The following is a 23,310-nucleotide window of genomic DNA, read 5'->3' as shown; positions in this document are numbered from 1 at the left end:
CGCGCCACAACCACCGCTCTCGTAACGTAAAGTTGTAAACAGAGCGATCGGCAGTGAGAGGCATTGGAACCAACCGTCATTTGATTAGGTGTCAGAAACAAAAGAGTGAGTATCACTACTGAATAATTAGATCTCACGTGCCTTGAGAGGAATTGAGTGACTATTGTCAGCTTTTTTGTGACATTGACGGTGATGGATTGCAGCTCTGGTTAGGAAAACACTTTTCGGAGTGCAAAAAAAAACATACGAGTGCAGAAGTACCCCCGGAAGACCGTGTTAAGGAAACATATTCTAGTTTGCACAAAGGCAAGCGAGTACAAAAGTACTTGCAGTTTGCATTTATTTGCAGAGCCGTTTTTGGCATCTCATGTGCGCCCGAGATGTTTCAAAAGGTCTTGGAACATATTTTAGCAGGTTGCAGCAATACGATCAACTTCATTGATGACATTATTGTAGCGGGAGAAACGGAACCAGAACATTTAATCCCTTTTGTTTATTTTAGGCTCATTAGCTATTTAGCTGTAACAGAGCCGAATTTCAATCGTGTACATGTCACATGTTTATCATATCCATAATTAGCACATTACACAGTTGCCATATAGGCGTAAGAGTTTTCGTTCTGTTCTTCCATTATCCAAGTTAGACCGGACAGCGGAGATAGTTGATTGATCATTATTGAGTTTTTTATAGAACAGCAGCCCGATGTGTCTTGCAGAGCAGAGCAGTTGTATGGATGAATCGATCTTATTTCGACCGTGGATCGATCTCCATCGCTGATGATTGTTGCGTGGACAAAAATGGTCAATGAGGGCCCTGAGTTTTGAACTCACGATCGATCGCTTACTAAGCGAACGCGCAACCAATGTGGCTACGGAGACCCCCGCAGAACCAGAACATGATGACGCTCTGAAAGAGGTTTTAGAAAAATTGAAACGAAGTCGTCCAAAGTTTCAGAATACCATCTACCAGGGAAGAGGAGAGGAGTTTCCTCGGTTTAGTAAACTACGTTGGCTCCTTCATCCCTGACCTCGCAACGATTTCATTTCCGTTGCGTCAGCTTACAAAGAAAAATGTAGTGTTCTGTTGGGGAGCGCAAAAGCAAAAGGCGTTTGATCGCATCATTGAACAAATGACACATATTGGAAGCCTTGCCCATTTTGACCCTAAATTGAAGACTCCACTACACGAGATGCGTCTCCGGTTGGACTTGGAGCTATACCACTTCAGTTTTTAGAAAGAAAGCCGAGGGTAGTACCATATGCAAGCAAAAGTTTGACGGAAACGGAAAAACGGTATACACAAACCGAAAAAGACGATCTTGCATTGGTTTGGCCAGTTGAGAGGTTCCAAATATATCTACTTGGAATTCGATTAGAACTGGAAATAGATCATAAACCTTTGGAAGCCATATTTTCCCCGAATTCGTCCCCTCGCCTTCGCATTGAATGTTGGGTTTTGCGACTGCAGGCATTCTCTTATAATGTTGTCTACAGAAAAGGCAAATTAAATATAGCTGATTCGTTGTCTCGGCTTTCGCAGTTTGCCGATAAACAGATGTTCGACGAGGAGTCGGAGGTATACATAAGGAATGTCACAGAACTTGCGGCGATCGATTTTTGTGGAATAGAAGGAGCGTCCAAACTAGATCCGGAATTATCGGCACTGAGAGAATGTTTGAATCAAGGAACATGGAACTACACCGTTGATATAATAAAGCCGTATCATGCTTTTCGGACAGAGTAAGGAAAAGTAGGGGAATTGATTGTAAGAGGTAGTAAATTGATAGTACCGCTGAACTTGAGGAAACGTATGTTGCAGTTAGGGCATGAAGGTCATCCTGGTAAAACCAAAATGCAACAACGGTTGAGGAACACTTGCTGGAGGCCTGGAATGGATGACGCGATAACTCGAGTTGTAGATGCTTGCGAAGGCTGTCGTTTGGTGAGCCAGCCCGAGCTCCCGGAGCCTATGCAGAGACGGAAACTACCGGAAGCCTCGTGGTTAGACGTAGCCATAGACTTTCTGGGACCTCTACCCTCCGGTGACTATCTTTTGGTTATCATCGATTATTTTAGTATATACAAGGAAGTTGAGATTCTAAGAAGGATTACCGCACAAGAAACAGTGGAGCGTTCGGACAAAATCTTTGTCAGGTTTGGTTATCCAAAAACAATAACCCTGGATAATGGGCGACAATTTGTTAGTCGCGAATTTGAAGAGTTTTGCGATCGTCGAGGAATTGTGCTTAATTCTACCACTCCGTATTGGCCTCAGGAGAACGGGCTTGTGGAGCGTCAAAACAGGTCACTGATGAAACGGCTGAAGATTAGTCAAGCTCTCTGTAGAGACTGGAAGAAAGATCTTAATGAATATATGACAATGTACTATTCTACGCCTCATTGTACCACGGGAAAACACCCTCTGAATAACTTATGGAAAGGTCTATTCGGACAAAACTACCTTCGCTGAATGAACTTTCGATTTCAGTACCAACAACGGATTATAGGGACAAAGATCAGCAATTAAAAGATCATGGAAAGGTATCCGAGGATCGACGTCAACGGGCAAAGGTGTCAAATTTGGAAATCGATGATAAAGTCATTATGAAAAACGTATTGCCTGGTAACAAGCTCACTCCAACGTCTGCTCCAAACACGATGACGGTTATGGCAAGACATGGTTCACGAATAACGGTACAAAATGATCAAACGCACAAGCAATATGACAGAAATACGAGTCATTTGAAGAAAGTAGCTACACCTGTGGGAAACCAAGATAAAACGCGATCTGAACAGACGATACCGTTCGAGACGAGCACTCAACAAAGTGAGGACATACGCGAATCATTGGACAGATGTCATGAAGGCTCCATGAGTGATCATTGGTTTCAAGCTGAGGCGAGCAATGATGAACCAGTATCGGAGCGGAACCGATCACAACGTGTTATAAGAAAACCACGTCGTTTTGAAGACTGTGTTTGTGAGGTGCGTGAAAGACACAACGTCCTATCCCTCGCAGTTGACAGTATAACAGTGATGTTGATATTATATACTGGCAACACTAGTTAGCCATATATTGGGCATCATTTCCTCTCACAACAGACAACTGTCGAGCCGGTAAGTCATACTCAATATTTATTCCCTGTGTCGGGTGATTTCACTGTAGGTTTATACCGACTACATTGAGGAACCTGTACAGTAAATATATGAATGCTTCAGTGTTCTAGATTATTTATGTCGCTATCGACATTGATCTTTGTTCGTAAGTGGAAATAGATTTTCAGGCGAAATAACGCATTTCCTATCTTATATCTATAAATAAAAATGGAAGGCCAAATGTGTTGGTAAGCGCAAAACCCGAGGAAGGAATGGTTCAAGTTGAGTCACCTATATTTCGTTGTATTCGTCTCTTCGCGTAGATCAATATAGCGGAGAGAAAAATGGGAAGATTCGAAAAATTGAATTCCCATATGTTCTACAATTAGCTAAGCGTTGTTATTCCATTCGATGTTGGCGCTAACGAAATTGATTTTTGTTCGAAAGTGGAAAAGGATTTTCAGACGGAATAACGCATTCCTATATCTTCTATCTATATAAACAAAAATGGAAGGCCAAATGTGTTGGTGTGCCCTAAACTCAGGAAGGAATGGTCCGATTTGAGTTGTCTTTATTTTGTAATATTCTCTGTATCAAACATGTGTTCCATGCAACGGAGAAACATGTTATTTCCAAATGCTTGAAGAATCTTGAACGAGAATTGTGTCTGAAAATAATTTTATATTATAGGGACGATTTTTTGTAGAAGTACTAAACAATTTATAGTAAAAGGAAATTGTAAAGGGTTAAAGGGTAATCAATAAATGAAGAGTTCAGTGATTGGACTCACTAACGTTCACTTAGTAAGAAAACGTGGATGTTTGAAAGTATTCAAATCAAAAAATCTATTTTGGGCGGGACGAAGTTCGTCGGGTCAGCTAGTATATTATACAAATGCTCACCAGTATTTTAGTTATTTTTACGCTCATTTAATGTTATAAATCGGGATGACAAAACATTAGCTAAAAATTAAATTTGGGTGAAGGTTCACTAGGATTGGGCGATCATTAGAAAAAGATCGATCTTAATGGATTGATTTTCTAAACGGCTCAGGGATCGATTCTGGGATACGTCTGGCATTTAGTCGAAGTTTTGGTGGTAGTCCCACTTCTGGAAAAGAACGCTTCAACTGGACCTCATGTCACGATCCCATCTCGTCACAATTTTCACTGTCAGCCTAGTGTATGTGATGGTGTAAATATAACTTGTTACCACTTGTTTTGTAATGACCGAACATACAAAACGGATTCTCCTAAATATACGACCACTAATTTAACAACCTTGAAAGAGATCTAATGTTTATGAAATTTGTCATGCGGTTTTTGGTGAGAATTAATGTTCCCTGAAAAACAAATTTACAATTTTCTTTCTACTATCAAAATGACCGGAAAGATAGCAAAGAAAAACTCGATTTTCGCGAATTTTATTAATAGGAAGAACCGATCCGAAAAATCGGAAATCGGAAAGGAAAAGATCGATCTTCTAAACATCGATCCAAGATCGCCCAATCCTATTCACTATCACTAATCTGACATCCTCGGAAGCTATCCAAATGTTGACATTTATAAAATTTGACAGGTGGTTAGATTAAAATCGATGTACACTGGAAAAAAAACTCTAAGATCGGAAGTATCGAAGGAAAAAGATCGATCTTCTGAAAATCGATCCGAGATCGCCCAATCCTAAGTTTCACACACCAACATCAGCGATTTAGACAGTTGTCAGTGGTAAAACAGTCTCAACAAGTGAAAGCTAGTTTGAAGCTGGGTCATGCGGATAGAATCAAATTGGATGTCAAAAAGAATCCAATAGAAATGTAAAAAGAGATCCAATAATCAGGAGGGGAAAGGCGTTACTTTTCTCATAATGATGTCACTACATAGAGAAAGTATTGTTATCAAAGGAAAAACAAATCAAAATTAATAAAAATGAACGAACTACTTTTTTGCATCAATTAATGCTGGCGTTCAGAATCAGAAAAAAATACGAATTACACAAATTACAACATTTATTTCATTCAAGTTTATACAAAAGTAAAAAAAAAAATACAGGATCAATAAAAACTTAAACGAACATACTTTGTTGTTCTTGTTTTGCAAGGATTTTCCGTGTTTAATCTGTGCTGTTTCAACGACTCAATGAAAAAGGCTTCATCAAATCGTGTCAGTCAGGTATAACGGCAACGAGTTTATATAATTTGAATAAACGTTTACATACATGTTAGGGGAAGTTTTGTTTTCACCGTTCCCTAACACAGCCATCAAAACCAAGGTGCCATACATTCATGGCGTTTGTTCAAATTCATTACTTACACAGCAAATATGTTGAATTCAATTGAATTCGACAATTGTTGGGTATGGACTCCAGCCTTCCATTCGAATCACATCGATGCTGAATTGATAGATCATTCTGACTTTTCACAGCTTTCACTCCGAACACATTCCACATCGTGTTATTCGCACTGCCACTATCGGATGTGACAAAGTGGACTCGTAGATTATGTTTTTCAATAATGTCTAGAGCGGACCTTACACGGTCAAATTTATTGACAATATGATGACATTTGAGAGCATAATGACAGCTGAACATGGCCGAAAACACAGAAATCCGGATTTTCTGATTTTCGGGCATCAATATCGTGACATTTCATATGGATGCATGTTGATGACGTTTTACCTCACGGAGTTCCAGACTGATTTGCCAGATTTGCAAGCGGACATTTAATGTTTGTTAGTCTTTTTTGCGATTGCAATTAAAATTTATAAACTTCTGAAATTGTAGGAATCTTAAGTGAAAGCTTTTGGTTTGGAAAACTGATACAGTAATTTACATTTAATGCGACATGCCGAGGAACCACTCAGTGTCGCATTGGAGGCGATTTGAAGATTGAAGATGAGAGTGGTACAGCGTCGACGTCTGGCGGCGAATTTCAATGTGGGGCCATAATTTGGGCCCGAACTCGATGTTTACAAAAATGTCTAACTAAACGTGTCGCATACAGGTCTGTCCAATTAGAAAAATGTCGCATTAAATGTAAATTACTGTACCTAAAATAGCAAAATACAGTACTTTTCGCGATACAAATCAAAACCTCCAAGTAAAATGACAATGTGTTGGTGAGAGAGTGAATGGAAATTAACTACGTCTTAGGAATTTTTTAACATTGAACTCGGTCATTCTTTGCGTTAGCGAGCGGGGCAGCCACTTTAGTCTAAGTTGTGTGTTTCTTCACACTCCAGTATAAAATTTGGAGAATGAGAAGATCTGGGAAAATCACAGGTGAAAAAACATCACGTGTTAATTCAAGTTACAGTAGAATCCCGATTATCCGCGAATAGTCGGGATGATGTTTAAACATAGAAACTATGTTTTATCAATACAGAAATAGATACAGATACAGATAATCGGGGTACAGATACAGATACAGATAATCGGGGTTCTACTGCTATAGTCTTATTTATCGAATAAAAACATTTGCTTGCAGATAATATAATTTGCATATATTTTCACAATCTAAAATAATCTGGCATCCCTGAAACTGAAAGGATCAGTCTGTATTTGTGAAGCGAGTATTATGATGTGTTTTTGAGAAGGAAAAACGAGTTTTAAAGTGTAAATTATGAATGAAAATTAACTTTTCCAAATCAAATTAGTATTCTATGTGAATGCAAATCGCTTTTTTTTCTGCAAGTGGTGAGAAAATCTCATACAAAAATTGTATCTGAAACTGACGTTATATAATAATAATAAATTTTAGTAGGAATATCTGAAAATTCATAGAAAATAGGTTAAGTTAGAGTTAGGACTACGCGCTTCAACTAATTAAATAATACCAATTAGATATTTTCATTCAAATTTTACCAATTGAAAATTGTCTTTTAGCCTTCTAATCTGATGGAGAATAGTTTGAATCCCAAACTCGAATGTCGCCACTAGCCATCGCGGATATTTTCGTTGTCTCGGGTTGAGGGCGATATTGACCGTGTAAGGTGGCAAAATATTGATTGAGGTTAGATCGGATGCCGAAATCCTAGCTGTCACGATATTGAAGACACTTATTGTCAATCAGTTTGATCGTGTAAGGTGCCCATAAGACTATGGTTTGAGCTGACCTTCCGAAATCGCATTGCCTGTAAATTCAAACGCCACGGTCGGATTCGAACGCGATGCGATGCCACCTATCATAAAAACTAATCACTTGCTAGCTAAAGCGTCCGAAGGTGGCAATGTGACATTACCATACTACTGCTTACTTGTCGGACATACTTCCTTAGCTTTATCAATACTCATCTCTTCAAGAAATATGCCATAATCTTTTGCATTGTCGCCAAACACGGAGACCTTATCCGCTACCAATGATGTTATCGAGGACACCTGAACAAAACAGAGATGTAATAGTTTGTTTTTCATTTTGCCAGTGCCCTGCTGTGACACAATAAGGGCAAAATACTGCGGTGCCAACGAATCAACCAACGAACTTAGACATTTATCAAGTATGCTATAAAGGTCCTTGCGTTAGTATCAGTAAATAGCGTGCAGAATAGCGCACATACACTGCACGCTATTTTATACGTGTGAGTAATTTTTGTGTACGATACAAAAAACAGGAAGTGGGTTATATCTATGGTATAACCGCAAGGGTGACGTAGGACTATCGTTGATTTAGAGATCATTTGTATGAAGTTGAATCTGAATTCATTCTGAATGAATGAATATTTGGAGAACTTCGAAAACGAGAGCGTTACGTTGGAGGCACAAGGTTTTATGCATCCAATATTGGATACGGAATTATCCTACTGATGGGGAAGAATAATCTTCAGAAGCTATCCTGTTGATTGCGATTGATTGAAAAATCACAAAACCTAATGTATTTGGTCACAGTGTTACATGGATAGAAAACATTAAAATAAACTCTTTCATATGAATGTAATTTTAAATTCCCAGAGGAACTGGCAGATTATTTTCAGTAACGATTAGATATTTCCACATTTTCCTCGATACTGGAAGCCCACCAGTGGTTAATGCTAACTCGATAACCATCTGTTAATAGCACTTTTTTTTCGTACTAAATTTATTTTCAAATGGCTCAGCAACATTAAGTAACAATGAGCCGAGTTAATGAATAGGGAAAAGCCTATTTGAGTAGAACAATTCCAATGTTATTTCTCAAAAAGGCATAAAAACCCTATTATCTTTTCGTGAAATGTTACAATATGGATAATGACAAAATTCACAATAACATAATATTATAGGCTTCTTGTTTAAGCTTCTTGTTACAGAGATGTCCATCTCCTAGGAACTTGCTATCTCCTTGGGACTGAGGAAGGGATGAAAATCTGCTCACTTTTCGAATTCTGAAGAAGAAAGTTGCAATAGAGAAAAGGAAACGCTAATAATAAAAATCAAAACAATAAAGGAAAACTAAACATATATATTCATATTTGAAAGTGTATGGATTTGAGAAAATCATAAATTAAAGAAATAGCATCAATATTACGAGTAGCCAGAACGTCGCGAATCGGAAAATTAAGTGGCATTCCCTTATTGCGAAAATTTTCTATTAAAGATAACCTGTCATTTTGAAACTCAGAACAAAACCACACAATATGATCAATATCCTGATATCCACACACGCATAGGTTACTATCACTGATGTTATTTCGAAAAAGATGTGCATTCGAAGAATAATGGTTAGACATGAGTCTGCACACTACCCGTATAAAATCACGAGAAAAATTATACCCTTTAAACCATGGTTTGAGAGAAACCCTAGGAATGATAGAATATAGCCATCGGCCTTTATCACTACTATTCCAACTTGACTGCCAAGATACAAGTGCCCGTTCACGAGGAAAATGAAGATATTCATCGAAAGTAATAGGCCTATAGAATAAGTCTCCTTCCATAGCGCCCTTCTTAGCAAGAAAGTCTGCTTTCTCATTTCCTGGTATCGAACAATGAGACGGAATCCATACAAAAGTGATATTAAATGAACTAGTTATCAGAGCACTTAAAAGTTGATGGATTTCAGATAAGAAATACGACGCATATCTAGTTCTCACTGAACGGAGTACCTCTAAAGAGCTGAGACTATCAGAAAAAATAAAAAAGTGATCTGGGTTCAAGGTCTGAATATGGAGTAAGGCCATGTATATTGCAGCCAATTCTGCAACAAACACCGAACAAGGTAAACTAAGCCTACGGAAAGTGAAGAAGTTGATATTGAATATACCAAAGCCTGATCCATTAAGACAAGACCCATCAGTAAAAAAAGATTTGGTTGGGTCAATATGTTTATACCTTGACAGGAATATCGCAGGTATAACTAAATGGCGGAGATGCTGAGGAGGCGATCTGGCGTAGTGGTAACATCCATGCCTCTCACGCTAAAGGTCACGAGTTCAATTCTCACTCCCGACATTCTTCCAAAAATGGAAGTAAAAAGTGACGAACCAGCCAAATGAGTTGAAAATCACTATAATACAGATAAAAAAAAAATGGCGGAGATCATCTGAAATATTATGCACATAATCCTTCATTGACAGGTCAATAAAGGGTGTGTCACATCAAATTGCATCACGGAAAAAACGCTGAAGAAATTCGCTCAGTAGACCGATCCTTTTGAAAATTTTAGACAGTAAAATAAAAACTATTAAACAACTTTTGGCATTTTCTTTTTATTCATACTTCGAGCCCAAGCCCGTATGCTCGCACCTTCCTCTTTACCCCGTCCATAAGGTTCTGTACAACGTCAGGTTGTAGTTTTTTTTGAACAGAAATCCATTTTCTCTTGAAGTCCGCCTCCGATTTGACAACTTTTGGGTTCTTCCGGAGGGCCTGCTTCATAATCGCCCAATATTTCTCTATTGGGCGAAGCTCCGGCGCGTTGGGCGGGTTCATTTCCTTTGGCACGAAGATGACCCCGTTGGCTTCGTACCACTCCAACACGTCCTTCGAATAGTGGCACGAAGCGAGATCCGGCAGAAGATGGTCGGGCCCTCGTGCTGCTTCAATAGTGGTAGTAAGCGCTTCTGTAGGCACTCCTTAAGGTAAACCTGCCCGTTTACCGTGCCGGTCATCACCAAGGGGGCGCTCCGCTTTCCGCAAGAGCAGATCGCTTGCCACAGCATGTACTTTTTGGCAAACTTGGATAGTTTCTGTATGCGAATCTCCTCCGGAACGCTGAATTTGTCCTCTGCGGAGAAGAACAACAGGCCCGGCAGCTGACGAAAGTCCGCTAGGTTTCGTCGTCCATTACCAGGCAATGCGGCTTCGTCAGCATTTCGGTGTACAGCTTCCGGGCTCGCGTCTTCCCCACCATGTTGTGCCTTTCGTCGCGGTTAGGAGCCTTCTGAACCTTGTATGTACGCAGGCCCTCCCGCTGCTTGGTTCGCTGGACGAATGAACTTGACAAATTCAGCTTATTGGCGACATCCCGGACCGAACTTCTCGGATCACGTCTAAACTGCTTAACTACGCGCTTGTGATCTTTTTCACTGACGGAGCATCCATTTTTGCCGTTCTTCACCTTCCGGTCGATGGTTAGGTTCTCGAAGTATCGTTTTAGTACTCTGCTGACCGTGAATTGGACGATTCCCAGCATCTTACCGATGTCCCGATGTGACAACTCCGGATTCTCGAAATGAGTGCACAGGATTAATTCACGACGCTCTTTTTCGTTCGACGACATTGACAGTGAAGCATGGCCAACGTGATCTATACACTCTTATCTGACTTTAAAGCGAAAGCTGAAGATATAATTCCTAAAAATTAAATTTCTACAGCGTTTTTTCCGTGATGCAATTTGATGTGACACACCCTTTAGTAATAGAGGAATTGAACAAAATTGAAGGAATGATCTGGAAACCAGATAAAGTAGATGAACTTTCCAAAGTCATAAACTCATGATATAGAGACATTCGCCTAGATCGAAAGCCTGAGTTCAACATTTTTTCAAAGTTTGCTATCACCTTCGGATTAAGTGTTTCACACCGTATTAAAAAACGGAACGATAACTCGAAAAAACGTACGGAAAGAGGAAGTATGCCAGCTAGAATTTCTAGGCTCATTGTATGTGTTGACTGCATACAACCTAGAGCAATACGCAAACAGCGATATTGAATCCTTTCCAGATGCAAAATATGGGAACAGGCAGCGGACCTGAAGCAAAAACTACCATACTCCATAACAGATAAAATGGTTGTTTTATAAAACCTAATCAAATCCTCAGGATGAGCTCCCCACCAAGTTCTTGTTATGGATCGAAGAAAATTTATTCTTTTCTGACATTTTTGTTTCAAGTAGCCTATGTGTTTACCCCATGTTCCTTTGGAGTCAAACACAACACCTAAATACTTGAATGACATCGAGCGACGAATAGGTCTATCCAAAAGTTTAAGCTGTATTTGTGCAGGATTATGTTTTCTTGAGAATACAACCATCTCTGTCTTCTCAGTAGAAAATTCAATACCCAATCTACAGGCCCAATCAACCAAATTGTTAAGAGAATCTTGTAAAGGATTATGAAGATCGGTGCTGTCTTTGCCCATTACCGATACTACACAATCATCTGCAAACTGTCTCAAAGTACAATTTCCCGATAAACAAACATCAATATCATTTACATAGAAGTTGTAAAGAATTGGACTAAGACATGAGCCTTGAGGAAGACCCATGTAGCTAATGCGTAAAACTGACAAAGAACCATGAGAAAAACTCATATGTTTTTCACGCATTAGGTTAAACAGAAAACTATTTAATTTCTGGGAAAACCCATTTCGACGAAGTTTTTGAAAAAGAACTTCAATGGAAACAGAATCAAACGCACCTTTGATATCTAGGAACACTGATGCCATTTGTTGCTTACTACACAAGGCAAAGTCAACCTCTGATGAAAGAAGCGCAAGACAATCATTGGTTCCTTTGCCTCTACGAAACCCGAACTGCGAAGGCGAGAGAAGATTATTAGATTCAACCCAGCTGTCTAAACGATGGAGAATCATTTTTTCTAGTAATTTGCGAATGCAAGATAGCATTGCAATTGGTCTATAAGAATTATAATCAGACGCAGGTTTACCAGGTTTCAGAATAGCTATAACTTTAATTTGTCGCCACTCATGCGGAACAATATTCTGCTCAAGGAAAGCATTGAACAGTTTCAACAAACGTCTCTTCGCATTATCAGGTAGATTTTTCAACAAATTAAATTTGATCCTATCTGACCCTGGAGCCGTGTTGTTGCAAGAAAGAAGAGCAAGAGAAAAATCAGTCATACTGAACGGAGGCTCAACATCATCAGATGTCTCTAAGAAGGGAGAAGGTGCGGGGGCTGAGTCTGGACATATCTTTTTGGCAAAGTCAAAAATCCACCTTTCTGAATATTCAACTTCTTCATTTGAATGAGATGAATTTCTCATTTGTCTGGCAACTCTCCAAAGAGTGCTCAAGGAAGTTTCTCGTGAAAGCCCATTTACAAAATGACGCCAATAGCCTCTCTTTTTAGCTTTAATGAAGCTTTTGAATTTACGCTCCAGATAAATGTAGTTATCATAACGTTCACGGGTGCCCAATTTTCGCCAATCCTTGAACGCATTCGATTTATCTTTATAGAGATTTGTACATTCTTGGTCCCACCACAGATTAGGAGGACGTCTACGAAACGAATTACCAGGAAAGCGCTTCATCTGAGCATCAATAGCACTGTCAAGAATTAAACCAGTTAGAAAATTATATTCTTCCAGCGGGGGTAACTCATGAACTAATGCCACCGATTCTGAAATAATTGAAGAAAATCTCTTCCAATTAATGTTTCTAGATAAATCATGCTGAATATTTGTTGTTTCAGACGATTTTGAATTATTTGAAATGGAAATAGTGATTGGCAAATGATCACTTCCATGTGGATCTTGGATGACATTCCAATAACAATCTAAAGAAAAAGAGGAAGAACACAGGGACAAATCTAAGCAACTAGTGCGGCCTGAAGATGGAGCAATTCTTGTTACATCACCTGTATTCAAAATTGCCATGTTGAAGTCCTCACAAAGATCATAAATCAAATTGGCCCTTCGATCATCAAAAGACTCACCCCATCCAATTCCATGAGAGTTGAAATCTCCCAAAATAAGATTAGGTTGCGGTAAAAGTTCAACAATATTCACAAGATTTCTATAATTAAGCATAGTTCTTGGTGGAATATAAATAGAAGCAATGCATAAATCTTTACCCTTGATACGTGCCTGACACGCAAGAATTTCAATTCCCGTGACTAAAGGCAGGGGAATCCTGTAATATGGGTAGCATTTTCTAATACCTATGAGAACTCCTCCATAGGAATCATCGCGGTCTAAACGGATAATATTGAAATCATGGATGTTTAACACATTGTCCGAACGAAGCCATGTCTCAGAAAGAGCAAATGCATCACAATTCAAAAAATGGAGCATTTGCTTGAAAGAATCAAGTTTAGGAAGAATACTTCTACAATTCCACTGCAAAATAGAGGATTTTCCTGACTCATCCAATAAATTAGACATCGAAATTAATGAACGACAGGAGGGGCCATTTTGAAGTCATTTGTTTAGCTATCTGGCTGATAGAAGGAAGCCAAGCAAAAATTAAACCTTTCATTGAATCTGATATTCCGAAAAAATCAAGAATCCATTGAACAATTGATGAAAAGGATATACCTCCTGAAAAAGATGAGGATTCAGGAACCGATTGAGAAGTAAATTGAGAATGGCTTGACAATTCAGGGAAATGAACGTCATAATTTGAAGATCTCCAACCAGGAGGGTTATTCTTGGGTGGAGCAGAATAATTAGAAGATTCAGGATTATTAGAGATCAATCCTCTTTTTTTAGATGGCTTAGATGAAGAAGCAATTTTTCTCTTCCTGACTCTTCCTGTGATTACTGGATCAAATTGAGCATCCGAATCATCATCCTCTGATAAAACAGAGAAAGGATTTTCTGAAGCCTCGGGTACCTGAGGTGAAGCTGCCTTGAGCATATCAGCGAAGGATCGATTAGAACATCCTTAAGTGATTGCTTGAGTTTCATCGAACGTAATTTGTATTTCGGACAATCCTTAATTGTATGAGGAACATCTCCACAAAAAATACATTTATCAACATCTTTGTTACAAGTGACTTCGTCATGGTCGTCTCCACATTTTGAGCATTTCGTTTTATTACAACAGTAGGTTTTAGTGTGACCTAACTGATTGCAATTTAAGCAAGTCATTATTTTAGGAATATATAACCGAACTGGAAGACGAAGTTTGTCAATAAGCACATAATTTGGAAGTGCTGTGCCTTCGAAGGAAATTCTAAAAGAGCCAGAAGGATAATACTTTTTTTCTGTACCCCCAGATTTCAAAGAGTTCAGAGATCTCACCTCCAAAACTTTAGCATGTGGAATATTTGCATTGTGGAAGATACCCTTAGCTTTTAAAAAATCTTGAAGTTGAAGAGATTTTTCCGTAACTACACCATCGATTTCAACAATGTGAGCCGGAATATAAACTCTATATTCATTAGTGAACAAAGAGTTTTTCACTATCGCGTTAGCGTCTTTGTAATTTGAGAGCACAACACGAAGTTTATCTTTATTGACTTTCGTCATTTCTAAGACACCTGAGTAGTTAGACGTCAGGTCTTTGCAAATTTGAGATACTCTTAGAGGTTTCCCTTTCGGACGGAAAAATACCACCCAACGGTTTTTCGATGATGCAGGGGCGTTCTGGTATTGTCTAATACGTGGAAGTTGAGCAGAATTAGGCAGAGATTGTGTCGAAGAGTGTAAAACAGAGTCACTATTTGGTACAGACGAAGAGTTTGACTGCGATTGTTTTTGTTTTTTTCCTGAAGAAACCGTAAAATCATCTGGAGGAGGGTCTAAGACCCTCATTTCAGCATCGAAGGGTTCATTACACTCCATTTTCAAAAAAAAAAGGAGTCAAAAGAGTCGTAAAAATGAGAGAGAAGATTCTTTAGAACACGTAAATATTAAATGATAAAATTAAAAAAAAAAATTAATAAAATGAAATATGTGTATGTATATGTATACGTATGCGTGAAAGAAAAATAAAACGAAAACTTATCTTAAATGTATCTAGATGAATGATAGAGAACTTCTAAAATCCTTGAAGCGGGTCCAATGGCAACTTCACACTCCAAAAAAACACTTGAAAAATAATTCCGACTTCAAGAAAATTCCTTTCTTCTTAGTATATCGTCCCGGCTTCTTTCGAAATACCGTCAAAAATAGTCTTGAATATAACTGAAAATCACAGAGAAAAAAAAAAGGAACGGAAAATACGTTTTTATTCGTGATGATTTGAAATATACGTCACCTTATTCCCAAGGCTTGCTGCTATATCAGTTAATAGCACTTGATTGAAACATATTTGGTCACAGTGTTACATGGATAGAAAACATTCAAATAAACTCTTTCACATGAATGTATTTTTAAATTCCTAGAGGAACTGGCAGATTATTTTCCGGATCTTTCTCGATCCAAACGGAAAGAATTCCGTGCGTGTGTGTGTGTGTGTGTGTAGCGGCTGCTTCGAGATCTTCCCGGGGAACCGTTTGTAGCATCACTCTCCTCCTGATGGATTCCCTTCTGGCCTAAGGTGCACAAACAGGCTCTTGGTGACACCGTTCATCCGCGCTTTCATGATAAATGAAGAGCTTCACCACAACAGCGACAACATGCTCCAATCGCTGTTCAATTAGAACTGAGTGGATTTCCGAGCGGCGCTCGCTTATATACCGATTGGTGAGTTCAATAGCCTATTTTGAAAGCAAATTTAAGACTATTGAAACAAGTTTTTGGATCAGAAAGTAACAAGTATAGAACGCGTAGACATTTTATCTTTCGAATGAAGTGTTTATCATACCATTTCGTTCAGTTGCTTAGGAGCTATTAACACTCAAAATCTCGGTGTCCGGCGTAACGCTTTCGTTTTCGAAACTTTGATTTTACACCCAGGTATAGAAATGAAAGACGTAGTCCTACGTCAAAAATCTAGCTCACCTGTAGCGTTTGTAAAACCACGGTGAACTCAAACATCGATGCATGCATAAAGATACATGGGAAAGAGAGAGACGAACGAATTCGTTTTGGGGGAAGTCACTTCAAAATGCAATGAGGACAATTTAACTGGGAAGAATGAATTGATATAGTCGAGTCGGTAGAGGGAGATAGCGACTAAACGCCCGACTGACTGTTTAGTCGTTTTGGCGGAGAAACTGCGTAGGAAGCCAACAGCCACTACTAACTGACTACGGATATAGTCAGTCGGTTAGTCAGCCGACTATCCTCAGTTGACTATGACTATGTTGAGCCCTGCCCAAGATAGGTATTTTTGAGGTTAATGAAAAGTTACTGTCTCCGCCCAGATAGTTTCTGAGCAAAGTTCCGAAGTAGAGTAGACTGGCTACCCGATGTAGAAGTGATGAGATATGATCGAAAATAATCAAAACGCTTGATGTATACTGATCGTCGGATTTATTGTGACTGACTCTGTTCTGAACATTTCTTGCCCTATTTATACCATTGGTCCCATAGTCATTTGAATAGCGCAATTGTTGTATGGGTTGCGTCTAGAATATTCGCCATAAACAATTACACTTTGTATAGCGGGTTCGTTTCCATCCGTTCCAATCTTTTGACAATTTGTTTGTTATTGTTTTGTATGTTGTGATTGTTTGTTTTGTGTTGTCGTTCACCGCTAGCGGTAAGTACTCTGTGTTGTACAATTATATGCAATCAATAATTATCCTTTCAGGTGATTGTTCTGGACATAAAAGGTAAGTGACAATAAATATACTACTATATAACTGCGCTAATTATTCTCGTTTTCCAGGTGTGGACTCAGGATGAGTGTTTCTAGTGTGTTTAGTGTGTTTAGTGTGTTTAGTATTAAGTATTTTATAGCTTTTTTTATGTGTTGAATAAAGTTTTTATGAATGAAAGAAAATGTGTGTTGTTTTTAATTTGTCTGCCTGTCTGGGCCGTAACATTCCGCCCACCAAAATTGGGATCAATTTTCTCGGTTTTGATTGTTGTTTTGGTCTTAGGTTGATGAGTTCTCGTAACCGGTTAAATGTTCGCTTTGATGTTCGTCCGATGTTCGCTAATGAAGTATTTTGGTGTCTTCGATGTTCGTTGTTGGCCGCCCACCATGCAAAAGTGTGCTTGTTTCGTCCGCCCACCGTGAAGAACTGATGAGCTTGAGTTGATTCGAGGCGTTGCAAATTGATTCGAGGTTTCGTGTGCTGCGTAGACTTACATGGCCTTCATGTGTGCTCGTATCGTCAATTTGAGTGGCGTTCGATGCGATGCAATTGGTTTGCGTTGATTTGTAGAGCGTTAAATTTTGTTCCGTTGCTTCCCATTGCGATGTGTTCTGTCCGCCTGGATCGAACGCCAACGTCGTAGACGATGTTGGCCTCTCTTTTGCGGCAGCTAGGCAGAATGCCGAAGGCTTGATGTCCTGCTGTGAGTAAGCTGATGTGTACGATACGTGGTCTAGATGAAGAGCTAAGCGATATAGCTTGTCCATCGCTGCCTTTGTATGCATTGGAGATTTCGTAGGGTGAAAATTGCTGTCGTGTTGGTAGGATGAGCGACTTCGCTGGTCCATCGCTGCAGCCGTTGACTTGATTGGATTGGTGGATGATAGCTTGTATTGCTCGGCAACCACAATGTATGCAGGATCAGAAACTTTACTATACAATGTGAGTCGGCCTGCATACCATTGAGTGGTCGTTGTTGAGGTTGTCGTAACTGTCACCTGATCAGAGTCGCCGTAAGGATCTGTAGTCGATTGTGCGTCGTCTCGATGGGAGGCTAAGCGATTTCGCTCGTCCGTCGCTGCCTCTACCGATGCGGTTGAGTCACCCGCCGGTGATGAAGAAAAGATTGTACTGTCGCTGGGATAGGTAATGCGATGTCGCTCGTCGATCGCAGCCTCCGTAGACTTGTACAGTCTCTCCATTTCACGCTTATTTTTCACCAACTCGAAGGAGAAGATATCGCCGCCACGTTGCTCAAGAAGCTCATCGAAGATGATGAAGTAGTCTCCCCATGCTTCAACCAGACTTTCTCGTTCAGCGTTGAGGTAATCGCAGCTGGTTGAATCGTGATCCGGTGTGTTGACTCTTGTAGCGATGTTCTGCAAACGTCTGACCGCAGCGAATAGTCTGATGCGGAGTCGATCCATGTTTCGACTGCGGTTCGTTCGTCAGGATCACGAAGTAATCCTGTCTACAGCGCCAATGTCTCCGCCCAGATAGTTTCTGAGCAAAGTTCCGAAGTAGAGTAGACTGGCTACCCGATGTAGAAGTGATGAGATATGATCGAAAATAATCAAAACGCTTGATGTATACTGATCGACGGATTTATTGTGACTGACTCTGTTCTGAACATTTCTTGCCCTATTTATACCATTGGTCCCATAGTCATTTGAATAGCGCAATTGTTGTATGGGTTGCGTCTAGAATATTCGCCATAAACAATTACACTTTGTATAGCGGGTTCGTTTCCATCCGTTCCAATCTTTTGACAATTTGTTTGTTATTGTTTTGTATGTTGTGATTGTTTGTTTTGTGTTGTCGTTCGCCGCTAGCGGTAAGTACTCTGTGTTGTACAATTATATGCAATCAATAATTATCCTTTCAGGTGATTGTTCTGGACATAAAAGGTAAGTGACAATAAATATACTACTATATAACTGCGCTAATTATTCTCGTTTTCCAGGTGTGGACTCAGGATGAGTGTTTCTAGTGTGTTTAGTGTGTTTAGTGTGTTTAGTATTAAGTATTTTATAGCTTTTTTTATGTGTTGAATAAAGTTTTTATGAATGAAAGAAAATGTGTGTTGTTTTTAATTTGTCTGCCTGTCTGGGCCGTAACAGTTACCTAATATGCTTCCGAGTTCTTCAGACCAAGTAGGTACAGTTGTAGTAACAGAACGATTGGAGAATTTTTACATTTATATTTATTTATATTTATTTATTCATTTGCCAACAGATACAATGGTTATCCCAATGACATGAAAATTACGACACTACACATTTTAATTAAAAACTCTACGGAAACAACTCTTATTTCTACAACGTGAAACATTAAAGTCAAACACATCGTAGTATCTGTTGAAGACACGGCACATCCTTCGCATGGGCTCGTTAAATCCATAATTTGTTCGCGAGGGATGGACGCATAAGAAAACGTGAGAGCGTAAATTACGGCGGCGGATGTTTATGTTAAGACAGCTTAACAGCGAAGTACAGTCGATGTTACCTTGAAGCAGGTCACCAATGAAGCATGCCATAGTGATGTTACGTCTCGCCCCAAGTGATTCCAAGTGTATTAACATGCAACGACTTTTGTAGCTGGGCAAGTTGTGGACGTCATTCCAAGGAAGATACCTCAGAGCGAAACGGATAAACTTTCGTTGGATTGCTTCGATGCGGTTCACCTCGTTTTGGTAGTATGGGCACCACACTACAGCCGAATATTCCAGTACTGGTCGAACCAAAGAACAGTACAAAGCCTTAAGGCAATATATATCCTTGAATTCTTTGGCGAAGCGGAACATGAACCCGAGTTGAGATGAAGCTTTTGACACCACGTAGGCGACGTGGTCCTTGAATGTAAGCTTGGAATCAAGTAGTAATCCAAGATCCTTGACCGTCGATTCCCGTTTCAAGCTTATCCCCGATAGAACATAGTTGTGTTGAATCAATGCACGTTGTCTACCGAATGAAATTATAGAGCATTTCGATGCATTGAGTGACATGCGGTTTAGTTGGCACCACTCGGCGAAAGCTTCTAATTGCAGCTGTAGCATCGCTTGGTTTCCGTATCACGAGATACAACTTGAGGTCGTCGGCGTACGACGACTTGCGGCATTTCAGAATGTAGTTGACGTCATTCATATACAGCAGAAACAGGAATGGCCCTAGATGGCTGCCTTGAGGAACGCCAGATGTCACGGGGAAGGAAGGAGCAACATAGTCCGCAATTTTGACAGACATGCTTCAACCAGTCAAATAAGAAGAAAGCCAAGCAAGCAGGTCGTTCTGAACACCTAACCTGTCATACTTAGCCAAAGCAATGTCGTGATTCATTTTATCGAATGCTGCAGAGAGGTCTGTATATATAGCATCTACTTGATGGCCTTGCTCAATTTCACGGATGATGTAGGAAGTGAACTGTACTAAATTGGTAGTCGTTGAGCGCTTGGACATGAAACCATGCTGGTCCATCGAAATGCAGTGAGCGAAGTTTTGAACCAATTCTTCGAGAATAATTAGCTCGAGAAGTTTCGACGTAGCACTTAAAGCGGCTATTCCACGATAGTTCGATACAGTCCTTTTGCAACCCTTTTTGTGAATCGGAAAAACGTAAGATTCCTTCCAGCAGGATGGGAAGTCACCCGACCTCAGGGAGAGATTGAAAGTATTGGCTAGAGGTGTTGCTAGAGCAATCAAGCAGCGTTTCAGGACCAAGGACGGAATACCATCAGGACCGGAACCCCTGGAACTTTTCAGTTGACTCCCGGCTGAGATAACCATTTCTCTCGTAATAGTAAACGGACCACTTGAGAAGGATGAGAAAGGAACGTTGCGAGATGCAGCTGCTACGTCCTGGCTGTTTGTTCGTTCGTTACTGAAAACGCTGCTAAACTGTTTACGAAATAATTCTGCAATATCTGGAATGGTTGCAGCGTTCACTACACCGTTAGTCATGGTTGAGGGGAGGCCTGTTTCCTTCCTTTGACTATTCACGTATTGCCAGAACCTCTTAGGGTTGGATTTCAGACGACGTTGGAGCTGTCTTAGGTGCGCTTGATGTAGTTGATCGTTCAACCGTCTGTAGTCCAAATTAGCCTTGGAATAACGCGTTTTCGTGGATTCGGTATGAAGTTTGGCATGTTCCCGAAGAGCTGCCCTTTTCCGTTTCTTCAAACGCTTAAGCTTCGAGTTCGACCATGCAGGTTTAAGAGGTACACGGTTAGTTCGCTTAGGTACAAATTGATCAATGGCATAGATTATGATGCACGATACCGTTGATGCTGCGTCGTTGACGTCGCGATTGGCCAATTCTTCATCCCAATTAACGTTTGAGAGGAAATTGTTCATCTCGTCGAAGTTGGCTTTGTCGAAGTTGTAGTATATGCTCTCTGTCGTGTCTTTGTAATCACATTGTACGCAATTATCAATGCTGATCAACAACGGGGGATGATGTATGCAACTTTTTACTAGCGGAGCAGGAGCTGGTATTACGGAGCAACTGGAACACATTTCCTCACTCACAAAGCAGAGGTCAAGCATACGGTTGTTACAATTCATAACTCCGCTCTTTTGTCCGAGTCTTGAAGTGCGATAAGCATCCAACAGATTACGGGATGCGAGTCCAGTCGATGAGTCAGATGTAGGGAAATAAAAATCATGAGTGTTCTGCTCCCATCTCACATCACGCAAGTTGAAATCTCCAAGGATTGTCAAACTGTTCTTCGCGCCCATAAGAGAGATAATCCAGTCGAGCGACGACAAGTGCTTTTCGATAAGAATATTGTCCTTTACACGATCCGGAGGAATATACACCACACAGATGAAAAGCGTTGAGTCGCCCGCTTCGATCGACACCCACAATTGCTCAACCGTCAGGCTTACGGGAGGGGATAGTAACAGTGACTTATAGCGAGAACGAATAGCCAACAACACTCCGCCACCAGACCTTTTGTTGCTGTTGGAGGGTGATCGATCTTGTCGGAAAACTGCGTAATTACTATCGAAGATCTGGCTTGAAATAGTGTTGTCATTGAGCCATGTTTCAGTAAACGCGTAGATGTCGTAGCAGCCGTCGCTGCAAGCAGTCGCGTATTTCGCTAACGAGGTGTTAATTCCGCCAAGGTTTTGGTAATACAGGAGGACAGTTGAACCGTTGGCATCAGCGACGTTGGGAATAGAGATTCCGCCAATGACCTGTAGTATTCCGCTGCAATTCGACGAAGCATCAAGAGAAGGAGCGTCGTGAATAATAAGATACTTGCCTGTCAACACAGGCTGGAAAACCCTTTCACCAGCCTCGACCGCAGGGCCAGGACGACTTCGACTGCAGGAACCAGCAAATCGCTCGACTGGGTGGATCCAGGGCTTCCGAAGCACAGTACACATTGCGTCCTGGTGTATCCACAACCGTTTGCAGTGAGTAAGAATAACTGGGTTCAGCTGGGGAGGTTGAGGATCTTGCGTCGTCAGAAGGGCGTTGACTGATTTCGAAAGCAACACGGCAAACCGATGGTCTATAGCTTAACGTGGAGCTGCAATTTTGAAAAGCATCAGGGGCAGAACAGTCACCAATACACGCGTACTTGCCTTGAAGTGCCGGCTGGGAGACCCCTTCCGAGCCTCCGTAAACAGGTCCAGGACGACTGAAACGGCAGCATGTATGGTATTGATACTTTGACGATGTTGATGGCACGACAGTTACGGGGTTAGAAGAGGTTCCCAAAGTGCTTTTGAGCATGCGTCCTGGTGAAAATGATGCCGATGTTTCTAAGCAGCCCTGTCTAAGGGCTCCATTATGACGGATGGATTCGGTGGTTTCTTGTTCGAGTGTGCCGTTGAAGATAGCCTGACAACTTGAACCCCGTTTTTTGATCGATTCTCCTCGAATTCACGAAAACGAACGTTCACTGGCCATGAATTGGTAGAGAGAGCCTTTTCTCCGTGACCGTCATCGACTACATCACATTCACATTCACAGTATCTCGTGCTTTGAAATGGTTGATCAGAAACAATTATTAGCGAACTGGACTTAATTCGTCTTAATGTGCCAGACGTAAAGTCGGGAACGATTGAAATTCACAATGAGTTCATTTCAACGAATAACGTTCGTAATTTTGAACTCCCAGCCCCGCCATATGAGCCTTAACAAAAATATATATATTTTGCAAGAAACAAATTACGTTGCTAGAATTATTCGAGCCTCATGGCATCAAGGTGACTACAATGTATACTTCGGGATATGCCGGTCTACAATGTAGCGCCATGTCGTTAGCAATCACCGTCTTAAGGGGAGCATTAATATCGGCTTAACGGGATCGTTAAAATTTATCCTAGATCTAAAATTCTAGATCAAATTTTCAAAATCGAAAATATAACAGATTTTGGAAAATTAAAAACAATACGATTTCTT

The 23,310-nt window shown here is 40.3% G+C and overlaps 2 protein-coding genes across 2 annotated transcripts; one reads left to right on the top strand and one right to left on the bottom strand.

Annotated features, from left to right (window-relative positions):
- The first annotated feature begins 1,851 nt into the window (after positions 1-1,851).
- Positions 1,852-16,984, top strand: LOC129765923 (uncharacterized protein K02A2.6-like). Its single transcript, XM_055766370.1, has 4 exons — positions 1,852-2,401; positions 2,488-2,984; positions 16,890-16,911; positions 16,968-16,984. The coding sequence occupies exons 1-4, from the start codon at positions 1,852-1,854 to the stop codon at positions 16,982-16,984; spliced, it is 1,086 nt and encodes a 361-aa protein (XP_055622345.1).
- Positions 16,985-20,144: 3,160 nt separating this feature from the next.
- LOC129765922 (uncharacterized) lies at positions 20,145-22,286 on the bottom strand. The gene has a single exon (XM_055766369.1). It carries the CDS (start codon positions 22,284-22,286, stop codon positions 20,145-20,147), a length of 2,142 nt encoding a protein of 713 aa, XP_055622344.1.
- Between the last annotated feature and the right edge of the window lie 1,024 nt (positions 22,287-23,310).

The sequence above is a fragment of the Toxorhynchites rutilus genome, chromosome 2, assembly GCF_029784135.1.
Source record: "Toxorhynchites rutilus septentrionalis strain SRP chromosome 2, ASM2978413v1, whole genome shotgun sequence".
Lineage (NCBI taxonomy): Eukaryota > Metazoa > Arthropoda > Insecta > Diptera > Culicidae > Toxorhynchites > Toxorhynchites rutilus.
This window is presented reverse-complemented; position numbering and strand designations above follow the sequence as displayed.